We start from the raw sequence: 16673 nt of genomic DNA, 5'->3' as shown, positions 1-16673 counted from the left end.
TCTTAGAAAAATCTGACCCGGAGTAACACAAGACTAGAGGTGTATGAGGGAAGTATACACTATGCAGATCTGTATATGTAAACATCCATTTAGCCGAATAGTTAAGCTTACACTTTTTTACAATCACTTTGGCACTAATTTCAGAACCTTGTGGTCATTTTTCAAAACTCTAGACACAAAACTCAAAACAGTCATCACTTGTAACACAGTGTTCAAAACATTGCATTGTGCATTCATATCTTTAAAGAAACCTTGCACTGGCAGAACCATTGGTTCAAATAACTCATTTATCATGAAATACCATAGGAACATTCATTTAGATCACCCACACACAATATACCAATAGTTTCACTGTGTAGTTGCTCATTAAATATTGTAGTACAAAATATGTGACACATGTTTCATTATGGTACTACATGTAAATACATCACTGTAAAAGGACTAGTAGAGAGAATACTACAGACACAGTGGAATCATTGAACAAAATCTGAAATGCAATAAAATTACTCATAGGTTTCTTTGAATCAAAGCAAAAATAATTAGCTACAAAAAAGAAAAACACTACAGTAAAACGTCAACTGCAGTGTTCCTCACCTGGCTTACTGTAAAACATCACTGCAGTGTTCCTCACCTGGCTTACTGTAAAACATCAACTGCAGTGTTCCTCACCTGGCTTACTGTAAAACATCACTGCAGTGTTCCTCACCTGGCTTACTGTAAAACATCACTGCAGTGTTCCTCACCTGGCTTACTGTAAAACATCAACTGCAGTGTTCCTCACCTGGCTTACTGTAAAACATCACTGCAGTGTTTCTCACCTGGCTTACTGTAAAAAGCAAAACAAAGGATTGATTACTGTACTTCCATATTTGGCCACAGGTTCTCATCCACATCACAATGGACGTTTTCATTAGACAAATATCTTGGGAAGAATCTTTGGGCGTGTCGAATCCAGGCCTGACACTGGTCTGCCGTGATGCCATTGCATGCGCCATCCATGGCCTGGAGAAGGGTGGCTTGTTCGTGAGGTCGCCTATCATATACCTTCCACCTCCATGTGGAGAACAATTCCTCAGTCGGGTTAAGGAAAGGAGAGAATGAGGTTAAGTACAAGGTGGTAAATTGTGGATGGGCCTGAAACCATGCTTGCACCATTTGAGCATGGTGGAACCTGACATTATCCCACACAATGACATAGGTCACATCATCAGCTCTACAGTCCTGATTCAGCTCATCAAGGAAGGTTACAAGGAGAGCTGCATTATATGATCCAATACGAGGTCTGCGTCCCAGCACACCATCTTCTGATATAGTCGCTCGCACACCTGGTGATGTTTGCCCCATGTTGTCCAGGGACTTGGATGGTTGCCCGCTGGCCAATGAAATTCCGAATTTCAGAAGGCAAACGGTATAACTGTTTTAGAGACACCTGGTGCCTTTTCAGCATGCGTGCAATAGTAGGCAAACCTATGGCTTCCACATTGTTGAACATGTCGTCATTGTCCAAGATGTGCTGCCGAATTTCTGTAAGGCGAATATCATTTTTGACCCGAACCAAATTGACCACAGCCCGCTCTTGTTGGTCAGTCAGAATTTTGCCTCTGCCTCCTCTATTTGGCCTTGTCTCAATTCTGCAGGGAAAATTACAGTAAGAACACATTTAGTCACATCACCTACTCTGTGGTACACATTGGTTGATCTTCTGAGGTTTGGTTGAATCATTGGAGCTGCCTCAGTCATTGTCATGATTTACGACATGGTCTACAACTATTGCTCGGATTTCATTGGACACTCTTTGCTGTTGCTGCCGCTGTCTTGGTTTGTGGCCTTGTCCTCTACCACGTTCTCCCCACACCTCTCAAACGAGGCCCACGACCACCTCTCACAAGGGATGCTTGTCCTCTACCACGTTCCCCCAAACCTCTCAAACGAGGCCCACGACCACCTCTCAGAAGGGATGCTTGTCCTCTACCACGTTCCCCCCACACCTCTCAAACGAGGCCCACGACCACCTCTCAGAAGGGGTGCTTGCCCTCTACCACGTTCCCCCACACCTCTCAAACGAGGCCCACGACCACCTCTCAGAAGGGGTGCTTGCCCTCTACCACGTTCCCCCACACCTCTCAAACGAGGCCCACGACCACCTCTCAGAAGGGGTGCTTGTCCTCTACCACGTTCCCCCACACCTCTCAAACGAGGCCCACGACCACCTCTCAGAAGGGGTGCTTGTCCTCTACCACGTTCCCCCACACCTCTCAAACGAGGCCCACGACCACCTCTCAGAAGGGGTGCTTGTCCTCTACCACGTTCCCCCCACACCTCTCAAACGAGGCCCACGACCACCTCTCAGAAGGGGTGCTTGTCCTCTACCACGTTCCCCCACACCTCTCAAACGAGGCCCACGACCACCTCTCAGAGGGGGTGCTTGCCCTCTACCACGTTCCCCCCACACCTCTCAAACGAGGCCCACGACCACCTCTCAGAAGGGGTGCTTGTCCTCTACCACGTTCCCCCACACCTCTCAAACGAGGCCCACGACCACCTCTCAGAGGGGGTGCTTGTCCTCTACCACGTTCCCCCACACCTCTCAGAAGGGGTGTTTGTCCTCTACCACGTTCCCCCACACCTCTCAAACGAGGCCCACGACCACCTCTCAGAAGGGGTGCTTGTCTCCTGACATTCCTTTGACCACCACGTTTCCTTCGTCTTCCTCCTCCCACTGCTTGACCTCTGTTGTGACCTGGATCACCTGCTGACTCTATGTTATCACTATGTTGTTGCCGGTGGATACCACTCATTACACTATATACTCGTACCACAATGTACGAGTTGGCAGTTTTGGAAAAGCAATTACAAGGGCCTGCATATATACACTCACCGGCCACTTTATTAGGTACACCTGCGTGTTAACGCTAATAGTCTGCTCCTTTGAATAGCGAATCATGTGGCTGCCTGAAACTCAATATATATAATATATAGAGTAGAGAGCTTTAGATGTTGTTCGACCAAACATTAGAACGAGCAAGATGCGTAATCTAAGCAACTTTGACCGTGGTATGATTGCTGGTGCCACACATGGTGGTTTCAGCATCTCAGAAACAGCTGCCCCCTGGGATTTATGCACTACAGTCTCTAGAGTTCACAGAGAATGGTGCGATAAACAAAACACATTCAGTGAGCCGCAGTTCTGTGGGCAAAAACACCTTGTTAATGAGAGAGGTCAGAGGAGAATGTCCAGACTCATTCAAGCTAACAGAAAGGCCACAAATGCTCAAATAACAGCCATTTAAAACAATGGTGTGCATGCTGCAAAAGGGGGTACCTGAAAAAGTAATGTCAAATCTGAAAACATGGTCTGGAAAAGTGGTACACGGGAACATAGAAACAGTGTCTGATAAAGAATGATGATGAAAAATTACATTCATAGATAATGTAGTCCAATTGGTTCATGTTCCACGGTAATTGGTGTCATTGGATCTCATTATCCTGAAGATTTGATGATCTAAACATGGAATATTGTTTGTCAGTTTCCATAAAACGATGCATTAAGAGTAATGCAACAGTTACTTATCCTTTTGAGCAGTTGTATCAATTGATAGTTAGATCATTGTAATGAAATGAATAGACAGTCATTTCAAATGTAATGTGCATTTTGAAATGGTAATACTTTGATGTTAAGTTGTGTCATTTTGAACAGGTGATTTTAGTTCAATGAACAAATGATCTTAGCTTTATGTGTGTTGTATCCAAACAATTGCAAAAAGTGTTAGTTTTGAAAATGTGCTTTTTGATCATCGGTTGTGAGTTTTGTGTCTAGAGTTTTGAAAAAGGACATCAAGGTTCTGAAATGTGTGCCAAAGTGATTGTAAAAAACTGTGAAGTAACCACACACATACAGAGGAAGGGACTGCCTCTGTCAGGGAATAAGCAGACACATGTAGATGAATAATGCATTTGTTTTTATTGGTAACAAAACCATTGGAGTGTGTGTGTGTGTGTGTGTGTGTTTGTACAGGGCTTCGAAGGGAAGAAAGGAGCGAGAGGCCTGACTGGGACCGCTGGTGTTGAAGTAAGTATCACATCACCACAATGTAGAGAAGACATGAAGAAAGAAAGACGGACAGAGAGAGAGGGTGATGGGAGAGATGTAGAGGTACAGAGGGAGAGGGTGATGGGAGAGATGTAGAGAGGTACAGAGGGAGAGGGTGATGGGAGAGATGTAGAGAGGTACAGAGGGAGAGTGTGATGGGAGAGATGTAGAGGTACAGAGGGAGAGGGTGATGGGAGAGATGTAGAGAGGTACAGAGGGAGAGGGTGATGGGAGAGATGTAGAGAGGTACAGAGGGAGAGGGTGATGGGAGAGATGTAGAGAGGTACAGAGGGAGAGGGTGATGGGAGAGATGTAGAGAGGTGGAGAGGGTGATGGGAGAGATGTAGAGAGGTACAGAGGGAGAGGGTGATGGGAGAGATGTAGAGAGGTACAGAGGGAGAGTGTGATGGGAGAGATGTACAGAGGGAGAGGGTGATGGGAGATATGTAGAGAGGTACAGAGGGAGAGGGTGATGGGAGAGATGTAGAGCGGTACAGAGGGAGAGGGTGATGGGAGAGATGTAGAGAGGTACAGAGGGAGAGGGTGATGGGAGAGATGTACAGAGGGAGAGGGTGATGGGAGAGATGTAGAGAGGTACAGAGGGAGAGGGTGATGGGAGAGATGTAGAGCGGTACAGAGGGAGAGGGTGATGGGAGAGATGTAGAGAGGTACAGAGAGAGGAAATAGATATATTGCATTACATTCTGTACTACAACAAACAAGCCTAATGCATTGTGTTACGTGGAAATTACATTTACGTTATGGACTGCTTTGTAGGGGGGAGAAATGGGGAGAGAAGTGGAGATAGAGGGACGGACAGAGAGAGAGAGCGAGAGAGAGCCTGTGTGAAGAGATGGAAATCAGGGAAGGAGGGATGATGGAGAGAGAGAGGCCGTGGAGTGATGGAAACAAATTGAATGAGTTATTGCCGAGAACATGCTGAGTGATGGTATCAAAAGATTCTACAGCTGCACCATCGAGAGCCTCCTGACCGGTTGCATCACCGCCTAGTATGGAAACGTTCGGCTACAGAGGGTAGTGCGTACGACCCAGTACATCACTGGGGCCAAGCTTCCTGCCATTCAGGACCTCTCTACTAGGTGGTGTCAGAGGAAGGCCCAAACATTTTTTTAAAGACACCAGCCACCCTAGTCATAGACTGTTCTCTCTGCTACCGCACGGCAAGCGGTACCGGAGCACCAAGTCTAGGTCCAAAAGGCTTCTAAACAGCTTCTACCCCCCAGCTGTAAGACTGTTGAACAGCTAATCAGGTTGGGAAAGGTTGGGAGATTAGAGCGGCAGTGTATCGTAGTGTAGGTGGTTGGATAAAATGCATTACGGTGAGAAGTGACCTCAACTGGCTAAGACCCGAATATTCACGTTAGCGCCCATAACTAATGCCTTTACAAGTATTGTCATGGAGACACGACAGATTGAGTTTGATATTGTTGTTTTGTATTTCCCAGGGCGAAGTTGGTTTACTTGGACCCAGAGGCATGGAGGGATACGCTGGGCCTGATGGTCCTCCAGGATTGGTTGGGTTACCAGGATTTCCAGGAAAGACTGGGCGACAGGTAGCTAGCTACTCATCAGGCACAATTATTCCCCGTGCCTGCAGACACACACACACAGACACGCGCACACACACACACACACACACACACACACACACACGCAGGCACGCACGCACGCACACACACACACACAGAATGGGGCCCTATAATCTGTCCATAAACAAACTCTTGCCCTGTCTGTGCTCTACAGTAGGTCACAGTAAGAGTAAGGGGATTATTACATTGTGTAAGCAAACTTTAAGAGAGCCATTCTCTCAGCATCGTTAAATGTCTGTGGCTGACAGTCTGACTCGCTCTCTGAATCAGAATAAAGTTTACGATCCAGTGACCCCTTTCTTATTTAGTTTTACCGCGTCTCCTCGTTCAAAACCTCACTCATCCATTTCTCTTGCAACATTACACGCAATCACAACACTAGCTACCGTCACAGTAAATCTCCAACAATGTCCAAACTGAAGAATGGGCTGAATAAAGTTATGAGATTATCACCTTATTAAAGGGAAAATACACTCAAAAACTATATTATGTTTTTTTTTTTTTTTTTCATTAGTCCATGTCAGCAATCAAGTTTTCAAGATATTGGATTTTCAAGAAGCAAAGTGTCACTTGCCACATCATAATGATGATGCATAATGCATCACATGATGCAAAACGAATGCTTTGTGAAAATCCTAAATCTTGAACATTTGACTGCTGACATCTTGGGAACTGTGGACTAATGAAGAAAAAAAGTCATTTGAGTAGATTAAGACAGCAACACATTATTAATGTGATTGTGGCTAGACTGCGACCAGGACGGAAAGACTCCTGTAATCCAGAAAATCAACATATCACAGGAGAAATGGAGCTTTAGAAGACTGAAATATGACTGCCCCTCCTTTTCCCTTCTCCCTCTCCTTCTGGGCCCGTATTCTTATACTGATCTAGCATCAGGTCCAACCTGTACAGCAATTATAATCTAAAATGAGAAACTGATCCTAGTTCAGCACTCCTGCACACTGGGAGGCTTAAGGAATACGGATCCTGCTCCCACCAGCTGTGTTTAAAGTACTGAAGGATATTCATCAGGAAATGACTGGTCATTAAATGGCTTATTTGATTTGATTGGGTTTCTGTGGTCAGAGATCAATGGGATTCTTGATACTAAAGTCTGCAGCCCCAGCAGCCCTGAGTATGTGGGTATTTCATGCATGGATGACCTCTAGTCTTCCCCTGCCACCCAGGCAGCCAGACCGACAGTGGATGACCTCTAGTCTTCCCCTGCTACCCAGGCAGCCAGACCGACAGTGGATGACCTCTAGTCTACCCCTGCTACCCAGGCAGCCAGACCGACAGTGGATGACCTTCAGTATTAGCCACCCTGTCTGTCAGTTACATAAGAAGCCAGTCTGGTGGCACAGAGGCGGTTAGGGAGGGAGTTCTTTACGGTGAAAACACATAGACTCTCTCTCACAGGGAGGGATATCCCAGCAGGAAACAACCAGGGGGATTTTACACACATACTGTAACTACATTACCTCCCAAGGGAAAACAATACAGTCAGAACTACTGCTTCAGCTACCCTAGAGGAGCCGACCTATCGGAATGTTTTACAGTACACTCTGTCCTCCTCCTCTTCCTCCTCTTCCTCCTCCACTACTTGTTCAACTCTTCATCATTATCATCACCATTTTCTTCTTCATCCTCCTCCTCTTCTGTCTTCCCTTTTCCTCCCATTTCTCTTCCTCTCCCTCCATGTCCCTTTTCTGAATTGGTTGAACGGCGTAACCAGTGAATGGTACATGCCTGGCAGTAATTGTTTCTGTCTCTCTGTGGGTCTAACCTGTGTCAGACGGAGTCAGGGGAATGCTAGTCATTAGTGAAAATATGTAGGAGACAGAGGATCATAGACCATATCATAGACCAGCCTCTGTGTCCCCCTGATCTGACCACCATCCCCCAAATCTAGTATTATCTTACTGATCAAACAGTCTGACCACTAGCTGTCTATCACTCTCTCTATCTCCTTCTCTCTCCTCTCTGCTTCTGCCTCTCTCTATCTCCTTATGTCTCTGCCTCTCTGTCTCTCTCTGTCTCCTTCTGTCTCTGCCTCTCTGTCTCTCTCTATCTCCTTCTGTTTCTCTCTCCTCTCTGCCTCTGTCTCTCTCTATCTCCTTCTGTCTCTGCTTCTGTCTCCTTCTGTCTCTGCCTCTCTGTCTCTCTCTGTCTCCTTCTGTCTCTCCTCTCTATCACTCTCTCTATCTATCTCCTTCTGTTTCTCTCTCCTCTCTAACCTCTCTGTCTCTATCTATCTCCTTCTGTTTCTCTCTCCTCTCTGCCTCTGTCCCTCTCTATCTCCTTCTGTCTCTCCTCTCTGCCTCTCTGTCTCTCTGTCTCCTTCTGTCTCTCCTCTGTCTCTCTATATCTCCTTCTGTTTCTCTCTCCTCTCTGCCTCTCTGTCTCTCTAGTTCCTTCTGTCTCTCCTCTCTGCCTCTCTGTCTCTCTCTATATCCTTCTCTCTCTCATCTCTGTCTCTCTCTATTTCCTTCTGTTTCTCTCTCCTCTCTGCCTCTCTGTCTCTATCTCCTTCTGTTTGTCTCTCCTCTCTGCCTCTCTGTCTCTCTCTATCTCCTTCTGTCTCTCTCTCCTCTCTGCCTCTGTCTCCCTCTATCTCCTTCTGTCTCTCCTCTCTGCCTCTGTCTCTCTCTATCTCTTTCTGTCTCTCACACCTCTCTGTCTCCTCTCTGTCTCTCTTGCTTCCTCTTTCTCTCCTGGTCTCTCCCTAATTAATTCCACTGGGTGCAAGTAGTACACTAGTTGCACTTTTGCAACTCAATCCTCTTAGCCAGAATAGTAACGCTAAAGGGGTTTATTTATTATATTTGGGTAGCCTTTTACACTCGTGCTTCTATACTGGTTGAAAATGGCAGTTTTGGGCACTAATAAGCGCCTAAATTGAAACGTAATGACTGTACGGTAACATTATATACATGACGTCAGAGCCCTGGCTCTGCACTTCACGGCGCTGTATGGGTTTTGACTGATTGCCGTTCTGGTAATTGGGCAACTTTTGCAAATATTTTGTTGTCTGAGTGAGGGAAAAGCTGTAAATTAAGATGACATTGAGGATTATAATAAATACCACTTTGATGTCATACAAGCAAACCAAAACATCTATACGGTCCAAATGTGCACTTCACATTTACAAATTATATACAGTGTCAACGTTTATGATCACTATGTTTGATTTACAGTTACACGATGACATGGCGTTATACCCTGGGTTGTCCTGAACAGTATGAGCCTATGTTTGTTTATTGTGAAGAAAGGTTGCTGCGGTACACACACCTGAATCCACTCATGACTCCTTTCTAATGCGCTCCAGAAATAACATGTTTCTCTAAAATGCCTTGTGAAAGCCTAACACTGTAAGATCCTATTTTAGAACTTAGCTAGTCATGTTGGCAATAGAATAAGCTTTCAAATGATGCCCACCTTACTCAGATTGCGATTTATAATGGACCGTTTTTGGATTGCATAAACAAACAACAGTAATTGTGTGATGGCAGGGATTCAAAGTTGTGTTCCAAATGAAACAACTACAAGTGTACTTGTTCTAGTTCCTCAACAGCACAGCTAGGAGAGCTTAAAAAGCACCTTATAGTTCAAGACTCTTCTTTGAGTCATAAAAGTGCATTGAAATTGCTTAGGAACTATGCACATTTTGGAGAGTTGTGTGAACACTTGGAGACTCCAGTTAGTCCTCTCACTCAAATCCTTGCCATTTCTTTGTCTTATTTTACACCTACGCCACATTTTCCAGTAATAGTTTTATCATGTTACTGAATGTATCCAGAGTATTTTCACATTTCGCTATCAACAAATGCTGCAAAAAGTCCATGTAAAATGCACATGAAATCAACAGTGTGATGTTTAGATGTGTGGATTCAGTCTTGTTTCAGGTGAACTGTTGTGTCCTCACCTTTGGTCTAACCATTTTCCCTTTATCTCCAAAATGTTCCCTTTCAATTGCTACCATGGTTATGCATATGCTTTCCATATTTATTCTGTAAGAAATGTAAATGTAGCCCTATCCATATAGGCCAATTCCCACCAATGTAAAGGGTTGACATGTCTGTCAAAAAGACGAGTTAAGAACCGAGACCTTACTGTGATCAGGTGGATGGGACATTATTGCCCATGTGTCTCACTTGGGTGGGTCGTGTGTGAATGAGTGCAGATGGGCGTGTGTGTCATGTATTTCCAGGCCAGAATTAAATCTCCCACTGATGTAATGACTGAGACCACTACAGTACCTCTCCTTATGCAAGACCTCTCTCCAGCCCCAGGGATTGAGGTTCTACCAACAAACCTAGAGCTCTGTAATTCCAAACCACTTCCTGATTATTTTCTATCCCGGCGGTGACATGAGTTATCCTTGCGCCTCACGGCCGGCGAGGCGGGACAGTAACAGACGCTGCTGTATTTACGGCCAGCGGGCCGGCGACGGCTCATTCCATCTGTTATTTTAATATGACTGACTCCCCGCTCCTCCACCTGGGCTGCCGCCCACTGATGGAACAGGAAATGATTGTGGTCGCCAGCGGCTCTGCGCACTGTAACAGTTCAACAACAGTCCGTCATTTGTATTGACGTTTTATAAGCAAATGTCTGACTGTTAAGTATTTGACTTTTCAAAGGCCTAGGCCATGAATCAGTGGTGATTGAATGTCACTGTCACTTGACAACATACCATTTGATTAGCAGTGTTTTTCATGCTTACCTTACAGCATGTCAACAATGATTTAGTGTGACCATGTTGACTGTCTGTGCTATCTTTTGTCAGGGCCAGCGTGGCACCGTGGGGCAGGAGGGGTCGGCAGGACTACCTGGTCCCAGAGGGGAACTTGGTCTGCCTGGGTTGGTCGGAGAGAGGGGGCCTGCTGGAGAGAAGGTAATCTACTTAGCCTACACCCAGTACCCTCTTCACCCCACACCCTATGACCTCTCACCCTTAACTTTACAGTACCCTAGCCTGGTCCCAGATCTGTACTATATAGCCAAGTCCTATACTGTTGTGCATGACAATGACCAGTGGAGTTGGCAGGACACCACAAACAGATCTGGGACCACCCTGTGACCTCTGACCCCTATGTATTGTTTCCAGGGGGAGACTGGCTTGGCAGGAGAGAGGGGGACCCCAGGAATCAAAGGCATGGAGGGCTCATCCGGAGACCAAGGCAGGATAGGAGACCCAGGACTCAAAGGACAACCAGTGAGTGTCCAGTGTCCATCTAGCCATTGTAGAATATCACCAATGCTCCGCTAACTGGTCACAGGTTATTCACAGCTTCATATATTTGCCATAAACAGCTCAGAAAAGGTTTAAGCAACACCATAAAAAAAAAATATTTAGATCAACCAAAAAAAAAACGTTTTTCTCAATTAAAAAAGAAAATGACATTTATTGAAAGGAAATATATGATTCAATGCCACCTTTAATATTTCTTATATATTATATTTGACTTCAAATTATATTTCAATTTGCTACCTATTTCTTTCAATACTCAAACTACTTTCCCCCTTTGGTTGAACCTTAAATAACAAATACAAAGTAATATTTCATGTAAATACAACCCATTTTTTCATCTTGTCCCAAGTTTACTTTTGACTTTGGAATTACCTATTGAAATTGATTCAATTGGGTTACAAGCAATTGAACTAATTCCCTAGAAACTGAACAAACTTACTTGTTTAATAACTTTAAATGATGTTTTCAAATGTATTCTTTACAGAAAACCTTCACATTTAGTAACCACAATATCATAACCAAGCAATGGCTTACACATAAAGCTTATAAGGCTGTTTAATATAACATGCAGTTGTGCAAGTATCATTACAGATGCTGGCCGTGTACTAGTTTAAAATTGGATTACAAGTTCAATAGGCCACAATAACTGTAATGACATTCACTCTCACGGGGGGGCAAACAGAACACAGTGAAAGTCACGCCCTTAATTAGCCACACCTCCAAATATTCTGATAGGCTGCCACAGCTACATTGCCCCCACCGCTATGCGCACGAGGTGTAGAAAGCAATTTAGAAACTTTCATTAAATTCAAGAAATCACATTGATCTGATGAATTTGTGATTATCTGTGCAAACACAGGCCGTCTTCTGCCACTGCTGAGGACAGATAGATAGACAGGCAGGCAGGCAGACAGACAGACATGGGACAGGGACGGGTGAGGTGCTCAGACAGTCTACTGTCTCCAGACTGACCGATAAGGGACCCACCATTCTTATGTCCTAGTTTCGGTGTCTGCGGGTTCCTTGGAGTTAGACAAGATAATGGATGAGAGGGCAACCAGAGAGCAAACCAGAGACCAAACCCCTGTCTGGAATACATAACAAGGAGGGAGAATATGGAACAGAAACTAGGTTAAAGGGTTTCATAACATAGCCTACTAACTTCACACTCTTCCTTTTGGAGGCAACAACCACAAATCAGAGCGATTTGTGGTTAAGTTATTGTCTTCTGGTTGAGTTGTGTCAGAGTATCTTATTGTCTTGTGGTTGAGTTGTGTCAGTGTCTTATTGTCTTGTGGTTGAGTTGTGTCAGAGTGTCTTATTGTCTTGTGGTTGAGTTGTGTCATAGTGTCTTATTGTCTTGTGGTTGAGTTGTGTCAGTGTCTTATTGTCTTGTGGTTGAGTTGTGTCAGAGTGTCTTATTGTCTTGTGGTTGAGTTGTGTCAGAGTGTCTTATTGTCTTGTGGTTGAGTTGTGTCAGAGTGTCTTATTGTCTTGTGGTTGAGTTGTGTCATAGTGTCTCATTGTCTTGTGGTTGAGTTGTGTCATAGTGTCTTATTGTCTTGTGGTTGAGTTGTGTCAGTGTCTTATTGTCTTGTGGTTGAGTTGTGTCAGAGTGTCTTATTGTCTTGTGGTTGAGTTGTGTCATAGTGTCTTATTGTCTTGTGGTTGAGTTGTGTCAGAGTGTCTTATTGTCTTGTGGTTGAGTTGTGTCATAGTGTCTTATTGTCTTGTGGTTGAGTTGTGTCAGAGTGTCTTATTGTCTTGTGGTTGAGTTGTGTCAGAGTGTCTTATTGTCTTGTGGTTGAGTTGTGTCAGAGTGTCTTATTGTCTTGTGGTTGAGTTGTGTCAGAGTGTCTTATTGTCTTGTGGTTGAGTTGTGTCATAGTGTCTTATTGTCTTGTGGTTGAGTTGTGTCATAGTGTCTTATTGTCTTGTGGTTGAGTTGTGTCATAGTGTCTTATTGTCTTGTGGTTGAGTTGTGTCAGAGTGTCTTATTGTCTTGTGGTTGAGTTGTGTCATAGTGTCTTATTGTCTTGTGATTGTGTTGTGTCATAGTGTCTTATTGTCTTGTGATTGTGTTGTGTCAGAGTGTCTTAATGTCTTGTGATTGTGTTGTGTCATAGTGTCTTATTGTCTTGTGATTGTGTTGTGTCAGTGTCTTATTGTCTTGTGATTGAGTTGTGTCATAGTGTCTTATTGTCTTGTGATTGAGTTGTGTCATAGTGTCTTATTGTCTTGTGATTGTGTTGTGTCAGAGTGTCTTATTGTATTGTGGTTGAGTTGTGTCAGAGTGTCTTATTGTCTTGTGGTTGAGTTGTGTCAGTGTCTTATTGTCTTGTGGTTGTGTTGTGTCAGAGTGTCTTATTGTATTGTGGTTGAGTTGTGTCAGAGTGTCTTATTGTCTTGTGGTTGAGTTGTGTCAGTGTCTTATTGTCTTGTGGTTGAGTTGTGTCAGTGTCTTATTGTCTTGTGGTTGAGTTGTGTCAGAGTGTCTTATTGTCTTGTGGTTGAGTTGTGTCATAGTGTCTTATTGTCTTGTGATTGTGTTGTGTCAGTGTCTTATTGTCTTGTGATTGTGTTGTGTCAGTGTTTTATTGTCTTGTGGTTGAGTTGTGTCATAGTGTCTTATTGTCTTGTGGTTGAGTTGTGTCAGAGTGTCTTATTGTCTTGTGGTTGAGTTGTGTCATAGTGTCTTATTGTCTTGTGGTTGAGTTGTGTCATAGTGTCTTATTGTCTTGTGGTTGAGTTGTGTCATAGTGTCTTATTGTCTTGTGGTTGAGTTGTGTCAGAGTGTCTTATTGTCTTGTGGTTGAGTTGTGTCATAGTGTCTTATTGTCTTGTGGTTGAGTTGTGTCATAGTGTCTTATTGTCTTGTGGTTGAGTTGTGTCAGAGTGTCTTAATGTGTTGGGTCATAGTGTCTTATTGTCTTGTGGTTGAGTTGTGTCAGAGTGTCTTATTGTATTGTGGTTGAGTTGTGTCAGAGTGTCTTATTGTCTTGTGGTTGAGTTGTGTCAGTGTCTTATTGTCTTGTGGTTGAGTTGTGTCAGTGTCTTATTGTCTTGTGGTTGAGTTGTGTCAGAGTGTCTTATTGTCTTGTGGTTGAGTTGTGTCATAGTGTCTTATTGTCTTGTGATTGTGTTGTGTCAGTGTCTTATTGTCTTGTGATTGTGTTGTGTCAGTGTTTTATTGTCTTGTGGTTGAGTTGTGTCATAGTGTCTTATTGTCTTGTGGTTGAGTTGTGTCAGAGTGTCTTATTGTCTTGTGGTTGAGTTGTGTCATAGTGTCTTATTGTCTTGTGGTTGAGTTGTGTCATAGTGTCTTATTGTCTTGTGGTTGAGTTGTGTCATAGTGTCTTATTGTCTTGTGGTTGAGTTGTGTCAGAGTGTCTTATTGTCTTGTGGTTGAGTTGTGTCATAGTGTCTTATTGTCTTGTGGTTGAGTTGTGTCAGAGTGTCTTATTGTCTTGTGGTTGAGTTGTGTCAGAGTGTCTTATTGTCTTGTGGTTGAGTTGTGTCAGAGTGTCTTATTGTCTTGTGGTTGAGTTGTGTCATAGTGTCTTATTGTCTTGTGGTTGAGTTGTGTCATAGTGTCTTATTGTCTTGTGGTTGAGTTGTGTCATAGTGTCTTATTGTCTTGTGGTTGAGTTGTGTCAGAGTGTCTTATTGTCTTGTGGTTGAGTTGTGTCATAGTGTCTTATTGTCTTGTGATTGTGTTGTGTCATAGTGTCTTATTGTCTTGTGATTGTGTTGTGTCAGAGTGTCTTAATGTCTTGTGATTGTGTTGTGTCAGTGTCTTATTGTCTTGTGATTGTGTTGTGTCAGTGTCTTATTGTCTTGTGATTGAGTTGTGTCATAGTGTCTTATTGTCTTGTGATTGAGTTGTGTCATAGTGTCTTATTGTCTTGTGATTGTGTTGTGTCAGAGTGTCTTAATGTGTTGGGTCATAGTGTCTTATTGTCTTGTGGTTGAGTTGTGTCAGAGTGTCTTATTGTATTGTGGTTGAGTTGTGTCAGAGTGTCTTATTGTCTTGTGGTTGAGTTGTGTCAGTGTCTTATTGTCTTGTGGTTGAGTTGTGTCATAGTGTCTTATTGTCTTGTGATTGTGTTGTGTCAGTGTCTTATTGTCTTGTGATTGTGTTGTGTCAGTGTTTTATTGTCTTGTGGTTGAGTTGTGTCATAGTGTCTTATTGTCTTGTGGTTGAGTTGTGTCAGAGTGTCTTATTGTCTTGTGGTTGAGTTGTGTCATAGTGTCTTATTGTCTTGTGGTTGAGTTGTGTCATAGTGTCTTATTGTCTTGTGGTTGAGTTGTGTCATAGTGTCTTATTGTCTTGTGGTTGAGTTGTGTCAGAGTGTCTTATTGTCTTGTGGTTGAGTTGTGTCATAGTGTCTTATTGTCTTGTGGTTGAGTTGTGTCATAGTGTCTTATTGTCTTGTGGTTGAGTTGTGTCAGAGTGTCTTATTGTCTTATGGTTGAGTTGTGTCAGTGTCTTATTGTCTTGTGGTTGAGTTGTGTCATAGTGTCTTATTGTCTTGTGATTGTGTTGTGTCATAGTGTCTTATTGTCTTGTGATTGTGTTGTGTCAGAGTGTCTTAATGTCTTGTGATTGTGTTGTGTCATAGTGTCTTATTGTCTTGTGATTGTGTTGTGTCATAGTGTCTTATTGTCTTGTGGTTGAGTTGTGTCATAGTGTCTTATTGTCTTGTGATTGTGTTGTGTCAGAGTGTCTTATTGTCTTGTGATTGTGTTGTGTCCTTTTGTCTTGTGATTGAGTTGTGTCATAGTGTCTTATTGTCTTGTGATTGTGTTGTGTCAGAGTGTCCTTTTGTCTCGTGATTGAGTTGTATCGGAGTGTCATTTTATCTTGCGATTGAGTTGTGTGTTTCATTTGTGTTCCAGTTGTACCAGAGTGTGTTTGTTTCTCTGGCCTGCAGGGGGAGCCGGGAGACCTGGGGATGATTGGCTTCTCTGGTTTTCCAGGACCTAAGGTGAGTCAGAGGCTCTGAGAGATCACCACAGACATTCACCATCCTTGTCTGCCCTCGATGAGCTATTCAGCCCTATATATTAAGCTCCCGAGTGGCACAGCAGTCTAAGTCACTGCATTTCAGTGAAAGAGGTGTCACTACAGTCTCTGGTTCAAATCCAGGCTGTATCACATCTGGCTGTGATTGGGAGTCCCAAGCGTGGCGCACAATTGGCTGGTGTAGGCTCATTGTTATTAAGAATTTGTTCTTACTGACTTGCATAGTTAAATAATAATACCCCTACGCCCTCCACTGACAAGTTAAACGTGTTCTTATAGACATGATCAATTAGCAGTGATCAAGCAAATGACTGTTCTGTGTTTTTCAAAGGGACCAAATGGGGATTGGGGTTTCAAAGGCATACCTGGTCCTAAAGGTCCTGTTGGCATTCTGGTAAGTACAGAATCAGCACTTACTGTTAAGATGGTGCCTGAAGAGGATGGCTGACGTTTTACATGTTCCTAACCAATTGTGCTAATTTGTTAGTTTTTTTGCATTGTTTGTAACATATATTTGTACTTATTTTGTACATAATGTTGCTGCTACCGTCTCTTATGACTGAAAATAACAGCGATTACTCACCACGAACTGGAAGATACTTTTTCCTTTAAGGAGTCCGACGAGAAGGATATACTGCACTCCCGGGAACAGGCCCAGATCCTCATCATTTGGATGAAGAAAAGACAGAGGAA

The 16673-nt window shown here is 43.5% G+C and overlaps 1 protein-coding gene across 1 annotated transcript in view; it reads left to right on the top strand.

Annotated features, from left to right (window-relative positions):
- The window catches only part of LOC110524715 (collagen alpha-1(XXIV) chain), a 241432-nt gene that overhangs the window by 200136 nt on the left and 24623 nt on the right, over positions 1 to 16673 (top strand). The window contains exons 46-51 of the mRNA XM_036978599.1: positions 4016 to 4069; positions 5557 to 5664; positions 10490 to 10597; positions 10811 to 10918; positions 15889 to 15942; positions 16312 to 16374. Of these exons, the coding sequence (XP_036834494.1) occupies positions 4016 to 4069; positions 5557 to 5664; positions 10490 to 10597; positions 10811 to 10918; positions 15889 to 15942; positions 16312 to 16374 (495 nt within the window). The remainder of the gene's footprint in view (positions 1 to 4015; positions 4070 to 5556; positions 5665 to 10489; positions 10598 to 10810; positions 10919 to 15888; positions 15943 to 16311; positions 16375 to 16673) is intronic.

This window comes from Oncorhynchus mykiss, chromosome 5 (genome assembly GCF_013265735.2).
Source record: "Oncorhynchus mykiss isolate Arlee chromosome 5, USDA_OmykA_1.1, whole genome shotgun sequence".
Classification (NCBI taxonomy): domain Eukaryota; kingdom Metazoa; phylum Chordata; class Actinopteri; order Salmoniformes; family Salmonidae; genus Oncorhynchus; species Oncorhynchus mykiss.
Note: the sequence above shows the minus strand (reverse complement) of the source record. Positions and strands in the feature narration are given on the sequence as shown.